The sequence below is a fragment of the Apteryx mantelli genome, chromosome Z (genome assembly GCF_036417845.1).
Source record: "Apteryx mantelli isolate bAptMan1 chromosome Z, bAptMan1.hap1, whole genome shotgun sequence".
In the NCBI taxonomy this organism is placed as follows: Eukaryota; Metazoa; Chordata; class Aves; order Apterygiformes; family Apterygidae; genus Apteryx; species Apteryx mantelli.
In genome coordinates, this window is record NC_090020.1 from 53,619,372 (window position 1) to 53,647,181 (window position 27,810).

The window sequence follows — 27,810 nt, forward strand, 5'->3', positions numbered from 1 at the left end:
GGAATAAAAAAGAAGGACTACGTTTTAAATTCCTTATTAACAAGCAAGTTTGGTGTTTAGGAACAAACATTTACCTCAACAGGAACAAATACTCCCTTCCATTGGTAGACAGTAGAAAAGCTAGCTGGAGGTGTACGCAACAGAACACCATATAGGATTTCTCCTGATGTAAAGAAACACCAAGTAGATGCTGACTCTTCCACAAAACTTTGTAAGACAGACAGCACACTGATACCACCCCCTGCAATATAGTAAAAGAAAATACTACTTACTAATAACTCACTCTTGAGGTCTTTTCCAACCTCATTTTCACGATTTACCTGCCAAATTCAGATCTAATATCAGAAGTGTTGAAATTGTCTCTCAGCACTTGGTAGAAGTGTAAAGAGTATAGCAGCGAGGATATAATGAGAGTTAAGCAATAAATGTATTTTTCATTTATTACAATTGCACATGGATGTTGCATAGGCAACTTCAGTATGATTCATAATGATTCACTTTGGAATTTAGTTAAGGAGAAAATTAGCTAGAAAGCAAGTAATAAAAAAGTGGCAAAGAAATTACAAAATTACATATTTGTTTGTTCCCTTCCTCTACTCCACCACAACAGGCAGTCATAACACCGAGATTCTTAGAACTGCCTGAACTGTTTGATTGGTTTATAGTAAAAAAACACTGTGTTGTCAAAACTAAACTGCAAGAGTAAAGCTAAACTGCCAATCCTATATATAGGTTAGACCAGCTCCTGAGCCAGACAGGATATCGATCCATGTTCAAAATCAAGCGTTTCCTTTTCTGCCCTGTTAGTTTCAACCTGAATCAGTGAGCAGCTACATACATAACTGTACCGGAACAAAAAATGTTTAGCACAGAAATGGAGACAAGTGGACAGAGATGGAAAGACTTCCTTTGTTCACAATGCTAATTTAGATCAGATTAAAATGTTCATTGCAACTACAGTCTGAGACTCTCACAAATGCATATTAGCAGGCACACTGAGAGATACCACAGAACTATGCATAGCAGCAGTTTTGCAGAACAAGGCTATGCTGGGTTTATGTGAAACATGTCTTATATACTGTGTCAGAAAAATCAAAAATTACAAGTATTAAAGAACATACTTTAATAAAGAAAAGTCTAGTTAAAATAAAGTTCATACAAGGGGCAAAAAGGGCAATGGAGATTATTGAAACTTTGTCAGAAATGGCTGATGACAAGATGACTCAAACAGCTAAGCTGTTCTGTCTACTGAATCTTGACATGCTCAGAGAAGTATTAATTTGATCAGGTCTGAATATACAAATTTACATTCCAAAATTATATCTTCTGTTTGTTTGGCTAGTCTATTAATACCTACACTTTGACAAAAGCAGTGGACTCTTTATAAAGTGAACTTACTGATGCCAAATGCAGTATCCGACAGTGTCTCCCACTCAACACTCACAGATGTGTTGAGACCATTACTCCGTGAAATTTTCAAATAAACTGTAGTGTTGGCTTCTTCAATTACGAGGAAATTTGTCCTAAATAAGAGAATTGTGAAAATAAGGAAAAAATGAATTTTTTACAGTATATGAATTGCTGTAATAAAAATAAGATTTTTATAGCACAACCCCAGCTGTAAAATATACAACAGAAATAAAAAGAAAATATCAATAATTAGTTTCATTATCTGATGAACTAATAACTATATTCATCAAGGTTGCCCAGTGATCCTTATTGCAAGACTCTGGCAAAATTATCGGCAATTCAACAAAATCTTTAAGCAACCTGAAAATTAAACACATCGCACGTATGCTTTAGTTTGAAGGATTTTTGAAAATGTCATTCCATATGGTTCACTTGCTTCTGAAAAATAGCCTTGAGTGAAAGTGAAATGAAACGAAAAAAAGTAGAAATGAAAAAAAATGTAAGTATGACTCCCAGGGCACTGATCTGAGGCTTGGAGCTCTAGACATGGATTATTATTTGTGGAATATTTTGACACAAATGAAATATTGCATTATGAAAAAAAAATCCATAAAGAAATTGACAATTCTGATGAAGAACAGTCTATTTTTAAGTCTTTTTCTGTTCTTTATAGAGCAACAATGGTGTATGATAGACACTGCATATTTTAAAAACTTACAAATGTTTTAAAACTGGGTTGCTGAATACCTGTTTCTTTAAAAGGATTAATTGAAAATAAAGTTGTAGAGAAATACCATCTCTGCTGAATATGAAAAACTATCTCCTTTCAACTGAATCAATATAGAGTACCTATCTGTAACTGGATAGATGCTGAAAAGTCCTAGTGGAGCTTGGTTCTGTAATACTGTGATCATAGTTTCCACTCTTGTGCCTAGTCTGGCTCCTCCAGTTGGATTGAACAGGGTGACAATAAAGTGCTCATCCAGTTCTGGTTCTTCATCTAGTATCGCAGAAATGTGCAGTGTCTAATAATAAAACAAGTATACAAAGTCATTGAAATATGACAGCTAATAATGCACCAACTCTACCATACCATGCTACGTTTGTATTCTTTCACTGTAAGGCCTTGGATAGCATAGAAGGAGAATAGCAGTTCTCGAAACTGGAGAAGACAGAACAGAACTGAGGCAAGGAGGGTTCAAGCTAAAGGACCATTCTAAAGTCATCATTCCGGTGGCCTTCATTTGCGCAACAGTAAGATGCGCATTATTTTCTTCTCTTTTCTTTCCTCTTCTCATCCTCTGACCCTCTGCAATTTCATAGTTTTTCATTCTTGTTTTCATACTTCTGATCTTTACTTATTCCGTACATTCCTTTGTAGCTCATATTCATCACATGACTATATGATACCCTAATGCAGCTCAGTTAATTTGGTATTGCAACTAAACTAGTACCAGGGCAACAAGGTAATCCCACTATTGGTGCTTGGAAGAAAGAAATAATAGGGACTTTAAGAAACAGCAGCTATGCCCACTGCTGCAGAACATTTACAATAGGTAAAATGGGTAAGGATGGTAGCAAGAATAGAGGGATATTTAAAATAACAACACTGTTTTTGCTCTTGTTGCTTCTTTCCTCTCCTGCACTACTCTGGATGAGAATAGGATCCTCTCAAGGTGGTCTCAAATTAGCAGAGAATAATCTAGACAGAGGTCAATGTTTTCACTTTCATTTGGGGCTCACTGCCATCCTTCCCACTACCCAAACAAGCAAAATTTAGGAGGTACATATAGCTTTGCTACTGAGAACGTAAAGGTAGTAATGATGCATCTGTTACTATGTAACATCTGGAATTTATGATCTTTTAAATCCCTGTTTACCTCTGCAATAAATGATACTTAGGGACTATTTTAAGAAGTCTCCAACTTATTACAGGTCTGCTGCACTATGGTTCCAAAAGTTCATAAACTGAAAACCAGTGTTTCCAAGAAGTGTTTGTTTCAGATTCTATCCCATTGCCCATAATATACTAACCAGATTCTGATCCCACCTTAAGTGACAACAATAAACAAATTGCCATTAAGCTTTAGAAGTGGCAGGATTTCATAAACTTAAGCAACTTCACTCTAGGGTCTTTCATTTTGTAGCTGACATTTTTGTGGGGGACAGTACAGAGGCAGCAAGCTTCATATTCACAGAGGAACAGGTCATTTTCTATTCCTAAGACATCGACAACTTTTTGCATTTGTAACAGCACACTCTAGTCTGTTCAGACCAACTGAAGTATCAGGGTACAGAGTGAGATTTTTACTTCTACCCTATTACTCCTGTAAAGTATTTGGTCTAAACTGTGTGTGTCAGCTACCTGTTAAGTACATACAAGGAAGTGTTCCTAAGCATGAACATAATCTACACACTGTACTGTTTTCAGTTTACTTCAACTATTACAAAGAAAGAAATATCTAAAGATGAGCACATTTAATTTTTCTGCATTCCTACATAAGATAACGACAAGAAATCAGTCACAGCTCATGATTCCTTTGAGAATGAAGGAAAAATAAGAAAAAAATAAATCTAAGACAAAACACAAACATTTCTGAATTCTTTCCAACAATTTCAAAAATGCCTCCTTCACTTCTTTTGTAACCACTACTTGCACATTACCTTGAATCTGACTCCCTCTTCCAACACAATATATCCTTGAGAAGGGGTCAAATCCACCGATGCCTCTGAAGAATTAATTTCACTTGCAAGATATTGAACAGTCACAGTGCCAAATATCCCCTGAGGAGGCTCTCTAATAATGGTTAATACTGCAACACTTTCCATCAAATGGAGAGCTGTTTGCTCTCTTAGGAAGAAGTGATCGCTGTTATTGAATGACAAAATTCCATGGCCATCATCATTGGCAAGAATAGTAATTGTGGCTTTTGAGAAATAAATAATGGAAATGTTCTTTAATTAACATAATAAAATATAATTATACATACATACTGATAAAATACATATAAACACAAATCCATTCTTTCTCTATCCATCCTGCTTCTCAAAGGGAAGTGCAAAGTCCTGCACCCAGGGAGGAATAACCCCATGCATCAGTACAGGCTGGGGGCCAATCGACTGGAAAGCAGTTTTGCAGAAAAGGATCTGGGGCTCCTGGTGGACAAGAAGGGGAACATGGGTCAGCAATGCATCCTCATGGCAAAAAAGCCAACAGCATCCTGGGCTGCTTTAGGAGGAATGTTGCCAGCACTTCAAGGGAGGCGATTCTTCTCCTCTAGTCAGCACTGGTGAGGCCACATCTGGAGTGCTGTATCCAGTTCTGGGCTTCCCAATACCAGAAGGACATGGATGTACTGGAGAAAGTCCAGCAACGGACTACAAGGATGACTGTGGAACTGGAGTATCTCTAATACAAGAAGAGGCTGAAAGAGCTGTGACTGTTCACCCTGCAGAAGAGAAGGCTCAGGGGGAATCTTATCAATGTTTATAAATATCTGATGGGAGGGTGTAAAGATGACCAGCCCAGACTCTTCTCAGCGGTGCCCAGTGACATGACGGGAGGCAATGGGCACAAACTGAAACACAGGAAGTTCCGTCTGAACATTAAAAAAAAAAAAAAAACCTTTTTTACTGTAAAGGGTGATCAAACACTGAAAGAGATTGCTCAGAGAGATTGTGAAATCTCCATCCTTAGAGATACTCAAACCGGATTGGACATGGTCATGAACTTGCTCTAGTTGACCCTCCTTGAATGGGGGGGGTGGACCAAATGATCTCCAGAGGTCACTTCCAATACCAAATATTGTATTCGTGTTCCCACCACTTCAGTATATACACAGAGTACTTATATGCCTGTGATATTACCTGAAGAGACTATGTAAATATTTTATTTTAACAAGGAAGATCTCTAGATAAGAAGAATCTAGAATCTCCTCGAAAAACATTATAATCACCCTTAAAAAGGCCGCAGTTTGGTGTGGTAATACTTATTAGAAAGCTCATTTTCTTACTTTTTAATTCCTTATTTTACATATGATCTTGTTAATTGCATAGATTTCTTGGTGATGTTTAAGAACTTTTCAGGAAAGTTTAAAGATCTACAATAGCAGAGCAATGGTAGTTTCTGAAATATGGTTATTCAGAAGAATAATCTTAGTCTTACCTGTTGTATTCTCCCCTAACTCCAGCCCCAGAGAGGGATTTGTTAAAATTAACTGGAATCTCTCATCGCCTTCAGGAATATCATCATCAAAAATCATGACATCAACAGATTTATGCCTTTCTCCATCAGCAAAAAAGAGAGTCTGGTATTGAACACAACATTGAACACAAAGCATTGAACACTTACAGCAGTTAATAAGTACACAGAATTTTTCAGTTAAGGTACATCAATTCTATTAAATAGGAATGAATAGAAGGCATGAAGAGCCATACTCCCAATGTCTCTTATAAATTGATAAAACTGAAATTAAAAAGTTCAGTTTGTTGCAAAATGAGGACAAGCAAGAGCATTTACTTTGAAAGTCCCGTCGTAAAAAAAATCTTTTATGAAAAAGATCTAATGTTTCTAAGCAATATTATATGAGATAGATGTTTGAAAGTTTAGAATGCATTTTACATTAAAAATATTTTAATATTTAAAATGAAAGAAATAATAAGAATAGAGAAACTATTTTTATTTCATTCTATTTGGATGACCAAAGCAATTGAAGTAAGTTGAAATACCTAGCTACATTATTGATCATTCTGCAGAATAATCAAGAAGATATTCTTTTGAGGATGCTGAAGGAATGAGTATCGTATTTAGAGCTTGCTTCTTACCCTTGAGGTCACATTAAAATCCAAACCCAACTGTGCCTCCAAATTTTGGGCATAAAAAAACAAAGAAACATTGCCATATGATCCTCTGTTTCGAATTGCCATTATTGTCAGATTTCTTTGAGTTTCATTAACTTCAAAACTAAAATAAAAAGGAAGAAAAATTCTCAGTGTTTGTTGAGTGGTATTCTTTTGAATATAAGGGCAGATTATTATTTCATTTTCACTCTAAATGACTCCACGTGTCTTATATGAAAAAAGCATCATTACAGTATTAGTAGTCATCTAAAACAACCTTTTTACCTTTGTTTTTCCTCTAAATGGAATTAAGCTATAGAATGTTGTGCTTTTTTCCTGATTATTAGTGACAGATTAAGAAAAGTCATACAAACATATCTACATTCATGGATGCATTCTTCCTAGCTCCTGGAAATTAGTGAGAGAAAAAGAGATGGGAAATGCCAACGTGTTTGCTTTCATGGATGCAGATGCTAGAACACTGGATGGAGGTTGAGGAAATGAGGCAAGCTCATAATATAAAATGACAGCAGTGGAAGTATATTAGTGGTAGCATAAGAACTTTTACGAAACATACACTAAGTGTTGGTTCACAGTGCAGGAATTATCTTCCATTTCCTAATTCTACTGACTTGAATGATCCTTTGCCATCTCAAAGATCTGATCCTATTTTTAATGGGAACTTTACCATTAACTGAAAAAGAAAATAATTAGGCAACCCAATCACTGACACAGTAAGTTCTTCAATGAAAATGAGACTTACGTGGTACTTTCCCATTCAATTACTCCTCTTACTCCATCATTAGCATCAATAACAATTTGAGAAGCTAAACCTTCCAAATCTAAAATAGAAAACAGAAGGACAAAAATGAAAGAACAAGAAAGTCCATTTTCATGATTTTCAAGAACCATAGAAGCATTTCTTAAATCCCTACTAACTTTATAGATAAAATATATGATTTTTTGTTTCTAGAATGTTGAGGAGAAAATGGGAGTGAACAAGATAATTGGAAAGGTTCTGAAGAAAATATGTCCTTAATACCTCACCAGAACTACTATCAACACAATGCCTGGAATTACCACTGTTACATTTAATAATGCATACCAAAAAAAAAAAAAAAAAGACTAAAGAACATCAGGAAAGCAAAATACAGCACAGAAAAATCTAGGAAATAGCAAAAGCAAGATTTGTTGTGCAAACTTAATTCGTTTTTATTTTGCCTATTTATTATGATGACATTCAAAATTTTGCATACTGTGCTATTTAGGGTATGGAAGGGACAACGAGTAAGAAATGATTCAGTATTTTATCCTCTATTCATGTTTCAGTGTCTGATCATAAACCTTAATGGCATACACCTCAGATTCTGTTTCTAATACAGAATTATTAATTTCTTTGTGGGCTGTTCTCTTTTACTATACACTGTAACACTCTGTTGCTGAACATAAGGAAAAACTTCTTTACTGCGAAGGTAACAGAGCACTGGAACAGGTCATGGAGTCTCCACCCTTGGAGAAACCATTTTGTGATTCCGATAAATCTGTATATCACAGAATCAAAGTGTCCTCACAATAATCCTGTGAGATTGGGAGGCATTATTATATATATTGCAGTGTGAAAACACTGAATAATAGAGAGATTAGTGTCAGAAATGTCCACTAATTTCAGAGGCCAAAACCAGACAGCTGCAACTTGATTTTTCTGAGAAAACAGAGCCTTGATTTGTTTGGATTACAGCAACACATGATTACCTTAATTTACTTCAACTTACATTTTATAAGACCTAAAAAGAAATGAAGAATGCCAACTTCTACAACCAGACTGACTGCATAAAATGAGTCTGTAGCAAATATATTTTAGATTTGCATTATTTAGATATTTAGTTTCACAGAAAAGATTTTTCTCTATCAATTCAGTTAAACCGCATAAAACTACAAGGTTATTGCCATGAATCTAAACCTGTCATTATGAAGTAGAGATGAACATCAGCAATAAAACTGTGAAACTTAGTGACAGGCAGGAGAAACATTACTGAGGTTCAGGAATCCTGATGGAGTGCTAGGGATGACAGACCTTTCTGCTTCATTCCTATCCCCATTTTTTGTGTCACTTTGTAGTCAGATCTGTACACCCAGGATCTCTAATGGTACACTGCCAACTGCTATTCTCCACCTTCCCCTCCCCACTCATGCTTAACTCTTTCTTGTGTCCATTACCTTTATTTTTTTTTCTTATTTATCATTCTCAGTTGTTCAACATTTTTCCTTTTTTTCATTACTTGCACTTTTGCATTTGAGTCAAGCTGTTTCTTCCATCTTCTCCAGAAGATGGGAGCAGGAGGAGCAGGGACAAAAGAACAAAACTATATGTTTTCTGTTCCTGCTCCATCAATGCATTTGCTGTATCACAGACGTACCAGACTAACTGCACACCAACAGCCATGCCATAAGCAGTACATGCAAAATATTCTGGATGTATTGGATTGACTGCACATGCCTGTATCATGTGTGGAACAGTCATTTCTTTTGATATTAGATCCCACATTAGAAATACTTCAAATATCCTGTACAGAGTATGATATTGCTAGAAATCCAAAGCAAATACATTGCATTCACAGGGAGCTAAATTGTCAATCATAACAAATCAAAGTATATAAACAGGGAAAATAAGAATATTGTCTGATAATAGAATTCATTGTGACATTTTATCACCACAACATATTTCTGTCTCATGGATTAAAACTTATCTGTTCAGCTCAAATACATTTAACCCAATGCAGATATCACACCAGGGTTAAATAATCACAGTCCAAGGAGACTGCCAAATTGTTACAACGGAAGGTGAGACTATACAGCACCTAACACAATTTAATTCAGATGAATCTTTTGTACTTGTATGTTATTCTTTTTATGCTTGTATTTTATAGTCAATTAACTAATCACAGCTTAGTTTCTACAAATCAGCAAAGTGTCTTGCATTTTACCTTTCAATCCGTAACGAATTAACTCAGTCACTTCTACAGGCATGCAAAGAAAAGGGAGGAGAGTCAAAGGTGTTAGAAACAATCAATACAACTACTTCTTTAGTACTACAGGATAATTCAACTGTCATTAAAGCCAGTAGAGCTTTTGCTATTGAATTCAGAGGAACAGGAATGAGGAGTTAACCAAGCAAATGATAAATGAAGATCACTGGAAGATTAGAAAAGCTATAGGATATGATTCCTAAAAGCAGAAATAAAAACAGACTTTTAAAAGAATTAACTAAGAATTAACTATTTACACACATAAGGTAATTTTTTGAGATTTTTGTTTACATTATGTACTTAGGAAATGTAAATCAGATGAAGATACTGTCAATAAAACTTTTCAGATAATTGTGCTTTTCAACTGATAATTACTAACTCCTCTATAAAAATTACCCAATAATTTTTCCAGACTCTAAAAAATGTAAGAAGTATAAGTGTAATAATGAATATGTCTGATGTTCTATAAAGGTTTTTTTTCAGATAATCCTGTCTCATCTTGTCCTAGTTAGTAAATAAGTGTGATGATGATAATCTCCTGGAGTATTATAATATGTATGTAATTCAAAGAAAAGGAAAAGCAAAGATAATTCTGTAAATTATACCTATCTTAGGTGGGAATGAAGTTGAATGGTTCATGATGAGTTCCACTGAAGACAAATTAACGAAGAAGATTTCCTGCATCTCTGGTATATCATCCTGCAAAACACAAATACAGTGCACAATCTTTCCATTTACCTTTAAGAATTATCCACAGAAGTCACCAAAAAGCAACCCACTAGAAGTCTGTAATATTAAAGTGGCACTAGAATTCACTTATTTTTCTATTTTCCTGAAATACTTTTGTTGGGTCTGAAATTGATTATCTTGAAAGAATTACAAAGTAAAATACTGTATTTCATGAAAAAGATACTGCAGAGATACTAAGTTATTCCTACACATAACTTTCTGCCCAATTTCAAAGGCATTAAACCTCAACCAAGGAAAAAGTATGAGCCTGTAGCAATCAGTTCATATCAGTATGCAGGTAATGAAGTACACTATTCTGAATATTTGTTGGTAAAGCTTTAATCAGACAGCTTAATTTTATTTATGCATAAGTAGAGCTGCTTTCTCTGATTACTTGTTCCCCTGTGATTTTAACATTGAGATTAAAACCATTTTTCTAAACCACAACTACATATAATATATAGCTTCAAATAATGTATAGGTTGCAAGTTTTAGGTTCCAAAGTATTCCCTATTTGGAGTCATATAGAACTGTATAGAATTAAAGGGTTTAAAGTTTACCTCTAGAATAGTAATATTTATGGCAGCTGATGTTTCTCCTTCCTCTAAAATCAGTGATCCAGAAACAGATATATAATCAGTTCCTGGTTCAGCCAAGGTCACTTCTGTCTGATTCCTTAAAGTGAGCAATCCTGGAACTGTTGCATATGTAACATTGATAGTACCTGTTTAATTTGTGACAAAAAGAAAAAAAAAATTTTTTTTCAATTCTTATGCAACTCTCACTGACCTAGAAAAAGAAAAGAGATCAAATGTTCAATTGCAAATGAAAAGACTAACTGCAGAAGTATTACTAATATCAGTTTTGGTGCCAAAGGAAATAGAACGTTGCAAGAGTGATAATCTAAGAAAGGTTCTCAAGACAATGCTGGGAAATACAGGTTAATAAACCTAACTTCCCTCCAGGGTAGACTCATACAAACTTCAATACAGAATAAAGTTAGAGGACACACTGAAAAATGTTACCAAGGGGATAAGTTAAACACCACTTTTTTAGAATAAAGCCATGCCTCGCAAATCTGTCAGGGTGAGTGAAGCAGCAAAATGTAAAGACAGTGATCCTGGAGATAAAATGACAGATGAAGTTCAAAGCTAGTCTGTGGGAAATAAAATACAAAGGATAAGAGAGTCTTAATTCTAAACAGACAGTGATGCACTTTACTAGGAATTACCACTCGGTAAGAGCTGTTACAATTAAAATGGATAGTTATCTTAAAATGTTAGTTTCCTGAGTATTGTTCAAAGAGTAAAATAGAATATTGATTGAGATTAAAAAAGAAATGAGAAAGCATAGAAATGTCATTAAAATGTCTGACTCTATAAATCTCTGGTGTGCCCAGATCTTGAATATTAGTTGTAAGTGGTCACTTCATTACAAAACAGATACAGCAGAAGAAATTGAGGGAGGATGATCACAGGTGTCTAAATATAGTATAAAAATGTGAAAAGGAAATTGCTGTACACAGTTTTGCAGAAGATAAATTGAAATTCTCAGTCAACAGTTTTAGGACAGAAGAAAATATTTTTGCACATGGTACATATCAAATTTTGGAATTTTATGAATGCTAAAAGATAAATTGATTCAAAACGAAATGAGAATTTTTCATAGAAGACAAATCAATTGAATTCAGTGGTCTGAATTTTCCACAGGAAGTTCTTAAACTGCCAACTTCTAGAAGTGCAGAGGAGAAATATATGGAAAGATCACTCTATACATAATCCTTTTCTCATGCATTTTTTATTTCTTCTGGAGAGACTAACGCTCTGAGACAGACTCATTAGACATAAAGGTAGTATCCTTAATGGACACCTAACCTCATCATAGCTTCCAGACTCTTTGATGTGGAAATGAGGACTATGGCTCTGGTTTTAATCTCCAGTCCTGTGGTAGGCAGCCTAGAAGTTCTGAAAATATCAACTGGATCCAAGATTTCCAAACCTTCTAGACTCCCTGCCTTGGCTTTCACTTGCCTAATGATTACCGAAACAAAAAAGTCCAGTAGTTACAACTTCCTTCCTCTTGAAGTTATTATACAAACCTAGTGATCCAAATTCTCTGTTAATAAAGAGCTGAATAGTTTTGTTTTCCTCTGGAATTAAAACTTCCCTGGATGTGGAAGCAAAATTCAAGATTCCATGTGGTTCATCACTAGCTTCTACTGTCAGAACAGCTTCATATCCTTGACTATCCAAAACAGCAGCTCCCGTTGAGGAAACTCCTGCAAATACCCATGGGCTAAAGTGAATAAAGTGCTAGGCAACTACTTTCTTCTCATTATAATATTATTATTATATTTAAATAACAAACAGTCAAAAGCAGTGCAAATGCAATGAAATCAAAAACATGATGTGCTCACTGAAGTTTATGGATGGTGTAACACAACATATATAGTATGTATATTTATATTTTAAAACAAATACAGAAACATACAATCACAGTAGAAAACATACGCCCTACTAAGTATAAAAATGACAAAAATGTATTAAGAAATGAGCAAACTTAATGGGCCAGTCCCAAATATTGATTTCCCTAAAATCAATAGGGAAGGAAGTAACTCTGAAAACTTAAAATGAGATTCCATTTCTCGATCATTCCATTAAGAAATTACTCCCTTACCACTGGGTATAGAGCATGCTAAGGCAAATTATATTTCTTAGGCTAAACATTGCCTTGGTGAATAACTGCTGATTTATCAATTTATGCTAATTGTCATGGACAACAAGAGTCAACAAATGATTCTAGAAAGTTGGTAAGGCACCTAGCAGCAATACGATCCATACCAAATTAGTGATGGGTTTAGGCATTAATTTCATTTTAATACAGAATAGTTCAGAAGGGTTGTAGAATTTGACTGAGCTTCTTCTGTCATCCTAATTTAAATGATAAGAATAAAATATTCTGATCTCCTGAGACAAGTCAGAAAGTCTGCCTGGAGCATGATAAGTTATATGTTACATTGCTGAAGTACTAACTGGGACATCTAATATATTACTAATATCAGTTTTGGTGCCAACAGAACATTGCAAGAGTGACTGATAATCTAAGAAAGGTTCTGAAGACACTGCTGGGAAATACAGCTTCATGTATCTAACATACCCATATGTGTGTGTATATATATATGCGTGTGTGTGTGTGAGAGTTTGTGTGTCTGTGCATGCACACATATGTATACATATATAAGCACATGTACAGACATGCATATATAAAAATATAAGAACCAAACTTATTTTAATAAAATAAGAATGAACTTAACATATTTTACAGCAGTTGCAGTTTAGTCTTACACCTCCAAAATGAATTAATATATATGAAAAATATTATACTCTTAAATGGCATTTTTAAGATACAACATGCTATAGTTCTGCGCTACCTTGTGTTTTGACGTTATATAGGATGATTTGATACTCTTCTTTTTCTTCAGGAATATGGTCATCCAGCAAGTGAACAAATAATGTTGTATTCAATGACTCCTATTTATTTTAATGACAATTTGATTAGTCATTACTGTAAAAAATACAAGCATACTACTACTTGATAAGTATTTTGAATGACTCCTTTAAGAAATTTTAAATTAAAATAACAAAAAATACAAACTCTCTCCAACTTAGAACTCAAAGAGTATGGGAACAAGTAAATTACCAGATCAAGAAACAAGAACTGTTAGGAAAGCATACAGCCTTTCTCAGCTCAGTTCTAAATACAATGTTTTCCTTTAACTATTAGCTTTGTTTATGGTCTTACCTCAGGAAAAAAGAGTATTCCAGAATAATTTTCAAAATTTTGTTTTACACGATGCCCAACAATCTTCCATTCAACAGTAACATTTCCCAGTCCTGGGGCAGTTCTAAGGATATGGAACTGCAGTTGTTCTCCTAGGAATAAAGGACAAGACAAAATGCTTTGAGATTTCTTCTTCTATACATCAGTTATAAAAATTGGAAGTCAGAAACATGCATTACACAGTTAAAATAATTTTTTGAGAGTCATTCATATCTTTGATAGTAAGCTTCATTGTAGGCATACAACACATTCACTTTTAAAATTGAACAGAAAAACCCAAACCTAAACTCTGGAGGGTTTTTTGTTTGCTTTTAGTTCAATCTTGGAAAGAACTATCAATATATCAGGGAACTTGCTAAAGATGAATAACTTACAAAGTGAATAGCCATCAAAACATGCACAAACAACAGAGCAATATTGGATTGTAAACCACACAAAATAGTAAATGCTGTATGTACCAGCTATAACACAACTAATTTTCTACAACAGTTCACTGGCAAGGAATATACATTCTCCTAATATTTGCAGCCACGTGACCTTACATAATGCATGCAGAAAAATGCTTGTAATTACCTGTAAAATCCATTTGTGTGAGTTTGAACTTACAAACATTATCAGTGTTAGAAAAGAGAATATTCAGAAAATGTTAATAATTTCTGATCATTTCTGAAGATATCAGTATCAATTGACAATAGGCATCTATAAAAAGCAAATATTATATTTTTCACATTTATAATATTTAACCCCAAAGACAATTTAACTAAAAAGAGCAAGCTACTTCAAAATCTTCATAAAATTTAGAAAATCAAGTTTTAAACTTACATGTTATTTTAAGATTACTACTGACATATTTTAAATGTGGACATAAGAGATTAACATATCAATATATCAGCATGTAAAATTAGTGATATTATACAATACATTCACATTATAACACAGATGCTTATTTATAATATGTAAGTGTATTGCATATGCATTTCAACAGCATTTTTCAGGTGCACATTATTTGAGTTTGCCAGTACATACAGTATTGCAGTGGCTTCTCAGAGGTGTAAAACGTGTAAAAATCTACTACACTGAGATGCTTGGAAATAATAATACATGAGATTTCTTTTGCTTACTGAAGAATGAATGCAACAAAAAAATGTCAACATGTATTTTAGTGATGCAGAAACAGAAATCTGACAAACTTGATTCCATCCCAGCTCACTAAAAAAGTCTTTCTTACTATTTTATCTGATATAAACTGATTTAAAATGCTTTCAGTTTGCTAAATCTGGGAATAATTCCATCTCTGGACCAAGTGATTCCTACACATATCTAAGAAAAGAGGAGAAGAAAAATTAGATAATGGATAATCCAGTTGCAAATCAGTTTGTGTGGCCTATTATGACTGCTTTTTCTGCTTCATGAAAATGAGCATACAATGACTCAGTCTGTTGCACTGTATATAGTATCATATCACTAGGTTTGCCTTGGATTTGATTTAAATAACTTCTGATTTGTCTTGTGCACGTGTTTAGAATCATACCTACTGAGAAGTACCCAAAACTTTATCTGATTTCAGGGTGGTACCTCTATGAAAATGAAAGAAGACATGGGGCTATGTGGCTTCAAACTCCATGGCATAACCAGAGAGGTTAGGTGGGTTGGTCAATTTCTTCATGTAATTTAGAGAGCGTCAAGTGAGGATGGTATCTTGCTCTTCTCCTACATTACATTATAGGGCAGCATCACATAGCTGACACTGACAGGAGCAACTTGAACATTTTCTAGATATGTTTCTTTTTAGTACGGAAATATCAGAGATGCATGTATGCTGGCCATCAGTGACAGACCTATGAACTACTAATTTCAAGAGCCCTTAATATAATTCATTAAAATACAGTATTAATAATGCTAAAGAAATAATACAAGAACTATTCAAGCCAATTTCCAAATAAATGTATATATTTTTTTAAGCCTCAGCATTTCAAACTTCAATTAAGCCTTGGAGGTGTACTGAGGCTCACACCTTTGTCTTAAGTTGGTCCATGTTGCTCCTAAGAGAATAAAAGAATTAAAAATTTATTGGCATCACAAGTATTCTGTTTCTACAGTCAGATATCTGAGGGTACATTCCCAGTTTATGGGTTCGTCTGAGACTGTTTTATCATATTGTTTAACACTGCACTGAAATCCAGTCTATCCTATTTGAGAATTTTGCACAACCATTGCAAACAAATAAATACTTAACACAAAAACTGGTTACTTAGTACCATTGCAAAACGCACAAACAAGACAAAGCGTATTCCAATACAACATTATACAATACAATGACTTTTCATTGAAAACTACAACAAAATGCTTTAGATATAAAAGGCTGTTACAATATGAAATCAAGAATATCCTAAATCAAAACACCAAAAAGAAGCCCCAAGTCTAATTCACTACTACTACAGACTCCAAGTAGTTAATTACTGAGCCAAGTTTCTTGGACAGCTTTACCAAGACCTTTAGTATCCTTATCCAGAAAGAAAATAGGAAAAACAAGCTGTGTATATATACTTTTTGATATACAATAGGCTTCAACAAATACCAACTGATTTCTGATGACTGAAAGGATGTTATTAGGCTAATTCCACTTTTTTGTTTTACATCTTCTACTGTTTAAACATATTACCTATATCTTTGGATTTCTACATTGTGATTTAAAAGTGAGGTACCAAATGTATCTTTAGTAAATACAAATCAAGAGGTATGGATCTATCAAGGAGAAATGTGCCTCAGCCATCCTTCTCTTCCCCATTATTTCAAGTCAGTGCAGTGCATACTCCCGCAATACAGTTATAGCCACACAACTGTTGTAAGCCCCTATCCATATTAAAAAGCTATACCTACCCTGAATAAGGTGATGAACATTCACATTTTGAAAACAATATATATTTACTTGATGGAGAGCAAAACTGTTCAATAATATAATAAATATAAAAGATAATGATATTTGGATTTATATTTGGTAAATTTTGTTTTCAAAACAAGAAAGCCTGGATATTAAAGGTGGAAAACAAACACTAAAATCTGTCATCTAATAGCTGTAGCTCATGCTTTTTTAACAAAGGGTTCAGTGTGGTTTTTTTGTTGTTGCAAGCCAATGCATTATTTTCTTCACAACCTGAAAAAACTGCAGTCCAGTAATTTCCAAACTGTAACAGAGTACTTCAGTTCCAGATGTTCAACATTTCCTACTGTGCATTGAATAATATTTAAGCAGTGGAAAATGTTCAGGGTCATCATAACCTTTGGGACTGAGCCAGTTTGCATTAATTCCTCGTGCTCATTAACAGCTCTTCTTAGCTTGTCAGATTGCAGCTGGCTTGACAGGCTGATCAGAACTGTTAATGTGGAGGAATAAAGCATGAAAACTGGGCACACACACCGCACAGAATTAACACAAACCGTCTAGATGAAAACCCGAAGGTTATGATGTCCTTTCACGTTCAGGGAGGAGAAGAGAAAGAGTTGGTAGAGAAAGACTTCCCCCCTTCAAACACAAAATGCAATGCACACATTGCTGGAGAACAAATTTTTGTTTTGGTAATTTTTCCTGACCATCAGTTCAAAAGTCAGAGAAAAATGATACTGTAACACTTTCAGATTCCAACAGAGGCCACCCAAAGTAATCACCATGGATATTACCACCATCCTACATAAAACTGTATCAAACCTTAGATAATGCAATGTGCTCTTTAAAACACTAGTAGATTTTTCCCTTTCAATTTATTACTGTTCTTTCTCAAATGCCATGTGACTTAGCGATGTCAGCAAGACTTGCTATAGTCCTAAACTAGCTGTCATAAAAAAGCATAGAAAACTTTAAACCAGCAAGTTCATGAGTAAGAAAAAAGGAAAAGGCAATCCTAATCCTTTTGTGGGAATGTCTTCCAGAAGATTTAAAGTGAATTAAAGTCATTGATAGATGACATTTGCTTATAACTATTAATAGATGTGTGTACGATAGGAATTATATCCAGATCCAGAATTTGGCATAAATGAATAAGACAATAAAAGTTAAAAGGAGCTTTGAAATGGAATACCAACAGAAGCAAGGCACGATCTTCAGAAAAAGGAAAGCACTGATGATGAAACATAAAATGGTTTTGAAAATGGTTTACCTATCCTTTCCAAAAATCTTTTTAAGTGCTATACTTGCAAGAGTTTAAAATTCAAAGAAATTCGTGCCAAATATGTAGTTATTCGCTGCTTGCTGACGTTTTCTGAACAATTAAACAAACAATCACTGTGAATCATTATCAACAGAAAGCATGAAGATGGAAGCTGATGTTAAAAAAACTGAGTGTGGTCAACACAAAGAAGAACCCACCTTCACGACCAATAACAGATCTTGAGGCTGTCTGAAAGCTAATAATTCCTGCCACATTGTCACTTGCCAGAATAATCACTGTGACAGTGTCAAAACTGGGCAGAATCCGACTCCCTCCTTCAGTATGGACCAGGCTGATTATGATACTTTCATTATCCTCTGGCTCTGGATCATCTAAAATGGTCAATGTGACCATCTTTTTTGTTTCCCCTACAAGGAGAAGAATGCATTCATATATGTGCCCATGGAAATCACCTTTTAAAAAGACAATCATCTCATTTTGCAGCAAATGCTTTAAAAATATAAAAAGGACAAAAGGAGCATATCTGTTTACTTCTTTCTGAAAGTTACTGAATGTCATTATGAGGTTTTATTCAATTACCATCAAAGAGGTCACATTAGGCCAATATGATTATTATTAAAGGTACTATGTACAGAATAACTGGGTAGGAATTATTTCTGAATTATTTATTTGCATTACACATTCTCTGACTTTATAATTTAACTTAGAAAAGGGGAATATTATTCTTGTAAAGAAAGTTACCAAGTACATAAGCTCTCTGATGCACTATGCACCCAATTTGAATATATTTACTAGGCCAGGGAATGCATAAAAATGGGCTATCATTGTGTTAGCTATTTGCCTTCTGGACTATCAAAGAACAATAATATAACTAGCGAACACTATGAATTATCTGTCCTTATATAATCCATCAAATTTTACAACATAGTCCTATTGCTCAGCACATGAGCATAACTGAGGTGTGTTTTATGGTTATGAGAATAATAATTTACAGAATATATATGTATTAGCTTCTAAATTGTCTTTTAAAACACTTCTACAAGTTTTGTGCTAAACTTAAACAACTACTGTAATTACATATCTGCCTCAAAACCACTGTTGGTAACCATTCTTTTGAGTTCAGGTAATTTATCAATCTAGCTAGCACACTACAATCTTTACTACGCTCCCACAAATTGCTTTCAAAATACCTGTTCAATCAGCTTAGACTTTGAAAATATAAAATAAATCTGTACCATGCCCTCTTGTACTAAAGCAGTCTGCCAGTGAGTCATTCGTCCTGCTGGTAAATTTTTTAAGCATGCTCTACTGTGTCTTATGAAATTAATACAATCGTGCAATTTAAAAAGGGATTTCATTACTTCAAAAATCTAGTTATTGGGTGAAAGAAAGCAGCAGTCATTAAGAAAGCTTTGCTTTTTGCAAAAGTGGTGCCGCACTGAAGGCTCAGAAAAGATGACCTTGGCCTGCTTCTTGTTTCCAATATCCTTGATATAAATACTATCTTCAGCATTATTACTCCTGATTTATTTGGTGTAAATGAAATTTTTAAAATGCACACTGAAATATTTCTCAAAAGGAAACAACCTTGGATATTTATGCTTTTCATTATCTTTTGGTATCACCTTGTGAGAAACTTCATTAGAGAAGACTAGGTGCGTGTTCTGCAAAATAATGCTATATGCTGAAAAACAGCTGTATTCTTATGCATATCTATCTTGAGCATTAAGGGAGAGTTAGCCTAAGAATAAGATGACACTCTTGTCAAAACTTCTGGAGGACTGAGTGCTAGTCAGGTTCTTTTTGCTTTTCCTTATTTTTATAAGATGGAAGCAAATGCAAAACCTTGCCTCACCTTCAGCAAACACCAGAATCTCACCAACACCTATAAAATCCAAGTCTGGGGTAGCAGTTCCACCAACTACACGCCATTCCACTGTCACTTGTCCCAGGCTGCCTTCTGTTCTGTGTATCATTAGCTGCACTTTGGTCTGAGGACGTTCTTCTACTTCAACATACAGACCTTCCTCTGTTGCATTGGGACTTACACTATAGATCTTAAATACTCCAAAGGCATCTCCATTCATCATTATGATAACTGTGGAACTATTTGGCTGTCCTATAGTTGGTTGATTTTTTAAGCTCGCTGAGATGTTCATTAGTTCAACTTTCAAAAGGGATATAGTGAATTTCTCATCCAACTCTGGCAGACTGTCAGGGAGTATGGTAACTGTGAGATTTGCAAACTCTTCCCCTTCTAGCATTATGGCCCTCTGTCTTGTAACAGATTCATAATCACTACCGGCAATGGCCTGTGTGCTAAAGAGAGTGGATGTACTGGTGGCATTTTTCTTGTAGGTCCAGAATCCTGAAATATTAGTTAGTGGGCTGATTTCCGATGTCAGCCAGAAGCAGAAAGGAATCCCAGAGGCACTGGAAAGCGTAAAGGCTGAACATGCTTGTTCTTTTAGGCACCAAGTTGCACAAGCATATAGTGGGTCATTTGCAGCAGACACATTCACTCTGGTCTTGAATGGTTGGTCAGGAATTCCTTGTACAGGAGACTCATAAAAGGCCAGGATATCCTGACCTTGCTCAACAGCAAGAGCTACAACATCAGTGTCAGAAGTGCTGTAGAAAATCCAAAGCTCACCAAACCTTCCCCCACTAAAAGACATAATAAAGGCAAAAGTCATGTTAAGCAATGAAATATGTCTAATATTCTGTATGCTTCTGGTTAAGAATAACTGAACAAAAACTACTGACCCTCTTTGAATTGCTGAAAAATTCCAAATAATGCATTAAAATGCATTCCCCTTGAAGCTAGTACCAGAATAATTGAGTTAGCACTTTGTGTGGATAGCAAGTTTGATTTACAACTTGAGCAGTAGTCTGTTAAGAATGCATATTTCAAATAATTTTTTTTCTAGGTATTAGCTTGCTCTTCTTAGGACTCACCAACTCTTCTAGCTGGTAAGGAAGAAAAAAGCCAGTGCTGCCCAGCCTTGTCACCTTTCTTCCTAGGTGACCTCAGGAGATCATATCACATGTATAAACCCAGTTTTCCCTTCCTTGTTTCTTTCCACAGGTTGACCCATTTTGTCCTTCAGTTCAAATCACAGGAATAAGCTACTGTGTGGCTTTACATGATTTGATGATTAAACAGAAAAAATGATACCTAAAGGGATTTTGGTACATTTCTAATAAGCAGACATTTAGCTCAAAAATAACATATATGAAATAAAAATGTTTTGAGATGGCAGATCAAGAAATTGATGCAAAGGCTTTAAAATCAGAAGAGCATGAAGTTGAAATTATAGCCAATACAAAAAAAAAGAAATAATAATAATTATATACAAAGCAAACACTATACAGACCTTCGCCTGACTGTTATGTTTGCAAGCAAATTTCTTTCTAGTGGCTCTTGAATTCGATACAAGGAGTGATGAAAGAAAACTGTGCCATAAGGATTATCATTGGCAGGTATTATAATATTTGCCACTCCGTCCAACCCAATAGCACCACCATTGGAGGCCTGAGTTAATTCTACCCGGACAACCTCAAAGAGAAAAAAAAAAAATACAGCAAAACAATTTGTAGTACTTCTAACAATAATCACAAGCAAAGTATAATCTGAACTTCTGGCTCATTCCTCCCAAACATTTTCACCCACTTCTATAACAGGTCAAAACTCTCATCTTCCTTAAATAGTATTAAAATGTTTAACTTACTTCATCTATTTCTGGAACATCATCAGCCAGGACCTCCAAAAGCAACATCTGAATGGCTTCCCCAGGGGCAAAAGTAATATTACCTGAGACAACCTGCAAGTCAGCATCAGCAGGATGTCCATTAATGGTAGCAACCCACTGAATAGTAACATTACCAAGTGTCCCAGCATTGCGGATTATTGGCAGATTTATGGTTACTGATCCTAATTCAGGCTCCTCCACAACAAATTCAGTGATCTGAAAAACTGAAGTACAGCACAGAGGGAGTTATTTCATTAAAAATAATATTGAAGGTAAAAGTATCACCTTGTTTCATGAAATATATAGTTTTATTTCATTTGATTGAATTTACTTGCACAGATAAATCACTTTTAAACAGGTTGAAATTGGAAACAGAACTTTCAATATTAGTATTTTCATCTACAGAGAACAGAAGAAATGGCTATGAAAATTAAAAAACAAACAAAACCCATGAGTTTATTTCAACATACTTATTGGTGGTCAAGGTTAGCCCTGAGCTTTTCTAAGCTGCAAAAAGCCATTTTGATAATTATTCAGGGAAATTTTTCAGCTGTTGTCACGTGCTACTTACTGAAATATTAAAAACAAATTTAAAAGGAAAGTTTTGAGTTAAGCAAAATTCTTCCTGACATTAAACTTTCAGTTTTTAAGAATAAAGTTAACAAATTACCCAGAGATACTTTTTCTGGAGGTTACTGAATGTCATTGCGAGGTTAGATATTTTCTCTCTTTCCTCTCTTCTTCAACAGAGAAAATGGAGCAATAGGAATAAAGAAGGGTACTGAAGGGAGAAAAGGGTAGGGCAAAGAAAAGGGCCAGAAAAAAATACACTCCCCAAAACTGAAATGAATAAAATGCATATCTAAAATATCATATTTTTGATATTACCAAAATCTTTCTCAAAATCTGTACAATGAAAATATTTTTGGAAATTATACACAATCCATTCTATTGATAATAACAGATTGAAAAAAACTAACATACCTAACAGACAGAAAGTAAGAAAACACAATTTCCATTTCTAGTTATATTTTTTAATTCCTCAGATCTTTAAAACTGTTTTGCTGATTATCTAGTAAAACAAAGAAACTAAATTATTTATGGCAGACTTTGGCTTAAATCTGTATCAGATATGCAGCATTTAGAATAGACAAAAATTTAAAAAAGGGGGGGGGGTAGGGAATCCACCCATCTCCATAAGGAGATCCCCAAATCCATTTTTTTCTTAAATAGGCCAAAAATCTTGACATATCAATTGACCAAATATTTTTTCAGTTTGGTTATATTAAAATATTACTATACATTAATTAAATATTTCAATTTAGTTTATCTTATCTTGTTTTATATTGCGTTCACCCAGGCTTCCTCTGTGCCTTCTGTGAGTTGTTATTCAGTTGCCCAGTAACAACTCACCCAGAAATCTCTAGTAAAAATGTTAACAGAAGAGAGAAAATACGCAAATAGGACTTGTTTACCAAAAGATCCAAATGGGTCGTCAGAAGCCTCAATAGTTATGATTGCCCTAGTCAAAGATCCAAGCAAGGCTCCTCCTGTTGTTTGATTCAGCAGCTGAACGTAAAAGGACTCCTCAACTTCAGGACTGATATCATTAATTATATAAATTGGCACAGCTTTACTTCTTTCCCCTTCTAGTAAGACAACATCTGATGAGGCTACACTGTAATCCTCACCTAGATTTGTAGATGAAAAAACAAAGCAATAAAAAACAGAAAAGTATTAATGCATTATGGTTCATTGTATTAAACATGTCATCAATTTATCTATTTATCTTCTCTTTTTCATACACATGCATTCCCCTGTGTTTACATGGGGTTTTCTTTATCTTCAGACCTAGACAATAAAATCTTTTTTTATTTCCCTTTGCCTTATAGAGACCTGGATAGATTAAAATAAAAATCAACTTAGCCAAAACAGAGTTTACATTGTTAGAACAAGAAGCAATTACAAAAGGTCCATCATTCTCTTCCATTGAGAAAGACACGCTTAGACTGTAAAGATATTTGAGTCTTTGATTTCTGATTGTTCTCTGGCTTTCCAAGAGGTGACAGTGAACAGAAGCACTTTTATCCAAGTAGATTTTACTAAAAAGGAACAATTTGTCTTCAGCATGGACCTCCCTTCAGGCAAACTTCTCTAAGAATGCATAGCTGAATAACTATGATGCACTAAATAGTGACTCTGCTTCAGAAACTAATTGGAAACAGGCTCTGACATCAGTCTACCTGCATACTCATTTAGAAAAGTTAGTTATATAAAAAATAAACCTGGATATCTATTCTTAGAGCATGCACTACCTTCCTATTCAATTCTGGGCACAGTAGAAATGCAGTGGGTTGGATTCATTATTATCTATGTGGTTTTGACCCTGCACACTTTGTAAGGCTGATCCTTTCTTCATGTAGCTTTCCTGTGGCAGGGATCAACTGGTGATTTTTTTTTTTTTTTAAAGAACAGCTGAGTCCCCATTCCTCCAATTCTGTCTTCCCCTTCAGTGAATTCATTTAAATTATGCATAGTATGATTAAATACATACTAAAGGACTAAAGAGTATTTACAGATACTACGACAGTGTTTTTTCTCTTTTTTCTTTTTTTAGGAGGTGGGGGAACAGTAGGGAAACAAGCACCCCACTTGCTTGACTCATTTCTCTTGATGGAGTCTTCATTTAACAGTGATGATGTTCTAGAGCTTTTTAAAAGCTCATTCACAATGTCTTCCATAGAACCTAGATTTCTAGTTGCTAAACAGTCAGTAAAATGTGGGGGTTTTGTTTGTTTGTTTGTTTAATAGAGTGTATTCAGTATGCATTTGTTTGCTTGCACTCAAAGCATACAGAATGGTCTTTCAGCTTAACATAGAATGTGTATTTCTGCTATTCTGATTTCTTACCAGCTGTTGCAGTTATTGGCACAGCTTTAAACTTCACAGAAACATCTGCAAAAATTCCCCCACTTCTGGTCACATTAATGATTGGTCCAATATAATTTTCAGCAACTCGCACAGCTGGAGCTGAAAGCTGAAGTGTTCCAAAAGCATCATCATTGGCATTGATAATTACATGAGCTATTGTCTCACCCACTGATCCAAGTCGAGGAGAATTTAAAACTGAAATGGAACGAAAATTGAGTTAGGGAGTGGCTGAGATCCTTGCTGTCTATGGCTATAGAGTTCATAGACATACAGGAGAGTTTAGTTGTTAGTTGCTATTAGCTTTCAACAAAACTATCTTCTTAGAATTGGACACAGTATAGTTGAAACTGCACCAAAATACTTTTGGTGTTTGAATTATACTACGGCAGAAAACCTTAATTTTTAGTAACTTAGTATTATTCTCTTGGAGTCTATCATCACTCTCATGCAGAGCATACAAGCCATCAATTATTCGAAAGGTGATTTACTTATTTGTTTGTCCATAGGACCAGTAGTAAGATCACTCCAGGTTCAATAGAATTTTATTTTTACACTTGCTGTGATGAAATATAAATAACATTTCAGTCTCCCCTCAGAATTATATTTGAAGCTTCCCTTAACATCAGGACTAAATGGGTGAGGCAATTAGACAAGCCAAGAAACAATGAAGCACAAATCAGGCTGTAACTATCCAAATGTATCTGAATGAGGAATCAGCAAACGTCGTCTACATTAAAAAAGCAGCATGCAAAGAGTACAATACTATACCAGTTTGTTTTTAAACCTTTTTTTGGCTTTCAATAAACAATACAATCTAGCTCAGTTATTTTCTAATAGGGTGCTTAACAGAAACAACATAAGATGAACATTAGATGAACATGTGTATTAGTGCACAAAAGCAGTACAGCAACACACATGCCAGAGAGGCCTTGGTTAAAGGGATGCAAAAGGAATAAAGAAACACTCATTAACCCCTGACAAAATACTGTGGCAAGGGAAATGTATGCTGACAGTACACAAGAAAGGTAACTCAGAGAACACTTAATTATATGCAGTTTGGCACAGTAAAACTTTATTATAATTTAACTGGTTGCATTTTATCCTATTAAAGATAAATACTAACCTACATACTTTAGAGAGACTGTACAATACTTACTTGGCCGGTCCTGTACTTTCTTGATCAAAGCAACACTGTTTAACTCCACAAAAACAGATTCTGACCTCTCAGGATCATCATCATCCAAAACAGGAAGAGTTATTGTGGCCTCACTTTCATTGGCTGTGAAGATCACAGAACCAGAAATAGACAAATAATCTTTTCCCTGTGTTGCTCTAGCTACGTCAGATGGAAGAAAGGGTGACTTTTCATCATCACCAATAGTTCTGTATGTTACCATTACTGTTCCAAGGAGACCACCAAGCCTTACTACTGTCAGGGAGATATTTCTGTCTTCTTCCTCAACTTTTATTGGTCTGTTTTTCTCAGAAAACATAAAGAGCCCATACGGATCATCATTAGCTAAAATAGTTAATGTTGCATTAGTATGATTTCCAAGACGACCGCTGGAAACATTGATGATCAAAACAGAAAACATTTTATCCAGTTCAGGAACTTCATCAGGTGAAACTTGCACTGTTATATTTGCTCTTGCTTGGCCAACATCAAATGTTACATTCCCATAACTAGATATCAGGTCTTCTGTAAGATCACAGACTATGATCCAATGCAGTGTCACCTGAGATAAGGCTCCATGAGATCTCACAACCTAAGTGCAAAATATAAAGGTTTACATTCCTTTGTAGAGAAAGAAAAATATAAAAGTATGAAATGGTAAAAAGGAAAGCCATTGATATTATGGGTTAAGAATAAATCCATCTTAAAAAAAAAAAAAAGTGCAACCTTTACCATCTCAGCTTTGTTGTATTTTTTGTTGTATAATCAGCACTCCTACTTTAAAAAAAATAATACCTCAAATGTAAGTAAGTAGATGTAATTTCAAATCTGTAGATACAATTGAAATCAAACATGATTACATCGTTTTAGGTGCAAGTTGAAAGACACATACTAAAAAATGAATGCATTAAATTGCAAAATAGATGTGTGTTTTTAAAAAGTTATAAACCCTATGGATTTATAATAAATATATCACAGAATCCCCAGTGAAAACAGAGATGGGAAAGGACTGTATAACAATATGAGACTCAAAACTTTCTAACCTGCAGCACAATAATGCTATCTCCATCTTCAGGCTCGGTTCCATTTACAGAGAGTGACTCCATACTGAATTCAAACACACCATGAGCATCATCAGAAGCCTCAATAGTCACAATGATGTGGGATGCAATTCCCAAGCTAGCTGTAAGTGTAAGTTCCAAAGAAGATTACTTTTTCTAGCACCTAGAAAATATCTAAAGGAATTTTACTACAAAACTACAGAGGAGATCATGACTGCACTTTCTGTGCTGTTTCACTTTTGTTTTCTTTAAATGCAGGATGACTATCCACATGGATAAGAAACTGAGTTTCAGTAATGCAGTCTGGCAGCCTTTCTGATGGAACAATGCACCAAAGAAAAAAAATAAATTTGAGTATCTTAAGGAAGGAACTGAAAGAAAAGTATTAAAGATTTAATGAATGAGAATGCAGCAAAGTTCAGGGTGGTGGGGAGTTATATGATAAAATGCAGTGTAAGCAGGGCAGACTGGATGAAAGCAGGTCTCATCATAACAGGAGCTGGAATGAAAAACAAAGCAAAAGAAGAAAAAGTCCATTAAATCTTACCACCAACCTGGCTGAGATAACTTGCTGCTCAGAGAGGAAGAGCCTGTCATTTAAGAGAATCATTTCTGGAAACAAGGAAGAGGGAAATACTATTCCAGAAAAAAAACAGGAAGCTCCAAAAAGTCCAAGAGTCTAATTGAATTTCTTTATATTTACAGATAAAATTGAAAATTAGAGTGAAATAAATTATTTGATTTGGATACTGGGTGCTAATGCAAAATTTTCAGGTCTGGAGGATTCAACAGGGTTTTCCTTCTTTTTTTTTCTTTTTCTCTGTATCTATTTTTTTTAATTTTCTCTAGATCAAATTATATTTTCTGTAAACCTTGAAAATA

At 34.7% G+C, this 27,810-nt stretch overlaps 1 protein-coding gene across 1 annotated transcript in view; it reads right to left on the bottom strand.

Annotated features, from left to right (window-relative positions):
• The window catches only part of ADGRV1 (adhesion G protein-coupled receptor V1), a 286,011-nt gene that overhangs the window by 211,441 nt on the left and 46,760 nt on the right, over nucleotides 1-27,810 (bottom strand). Inside the window, exons 27-47 of the mRNA XM_067315842.1 lie at nucleotides 26,911-27,050; nucleotides 25,850-26,459; nucleotides 24,673-24,888; nucleotides 23,238-23,453; nucleotides 21,742-21,986; nucleotides 21,388-21,569; nucleotides 19,866-20,677; nucleotides 18,208-18,417; nucleotides 13,806-13,936; nucleotides 13,435-13,534; nucleotides 12,103-12,282; nucleotides 10,565-10,728; nucleotides 9,881-9,974; nucleotides 9,234-9,263; nucleotides 7,013-7,091; nucleotides 6,235-6,373; nucleotides 5,576-5,717; nucleotides 4,075-4,337; nucleotides 2,260-2,435; nucleotides 1,399-1,523; nucleotides 75-241 (exon numbers count right to left, since the gene is read on the bottom strand). Of these exons, the coding sequence (XP_067171943.1) occupies nucleotides 75-241; nucleotides 1,399-1,523; nucleotides 2,260-2,435; nucleotides 4,075-4,337; nucleotides 5,576-5,717; nucleotides 6,235-6,373; nucleotides 7,013-7,091; nucleotides 9,234-9,263; nucleotides 9,881-9,974; nucleotides 10,565-10,728; nucleotides 12,103-12,282; nucleotides 13,435-13,534; nucleotides 13,806-13,936; nucleotides 18,208-18,417; nucleotides 19,866-20,677; nucleotides 21,388-21,569; nucleotides 21,742-21,986; nucleotides 23,238-23,453; nucleotides 24,673-24,888; nucleotides 25,850-26,459; nucleotides 26,911-27,050 (4,421 nt within the window). The remainder of the gene's footprint in view (nucleotides 1-74; nucleotides 242-1,398; nucleotides 1,524-2,259; nucleotides 2,436-4,074; nucleotides 4,338-5,575; nucleotides 5,718-6,234; nucleotides 6,374-7,012; nucleotides 7,092-9,233; nucleotides 9,264-9,880; nucleotides 9,975-10,564; nucleotides 10,729-12,102; nucleotides 12,283-13,434; nucleotides 13,535-13,805; nucleotides 13,937-18,207; nucleotides 18,418-19,865; nucleotides 20,678-21,387; nucleotides 21,570-21,741; nucleotides 21,987-23,237; nucleotides 23,454-24,672; nucleotides 24,889-25,849; nucleotides 26,460-26,910; nucleotides 27,051-27,810) is intronic.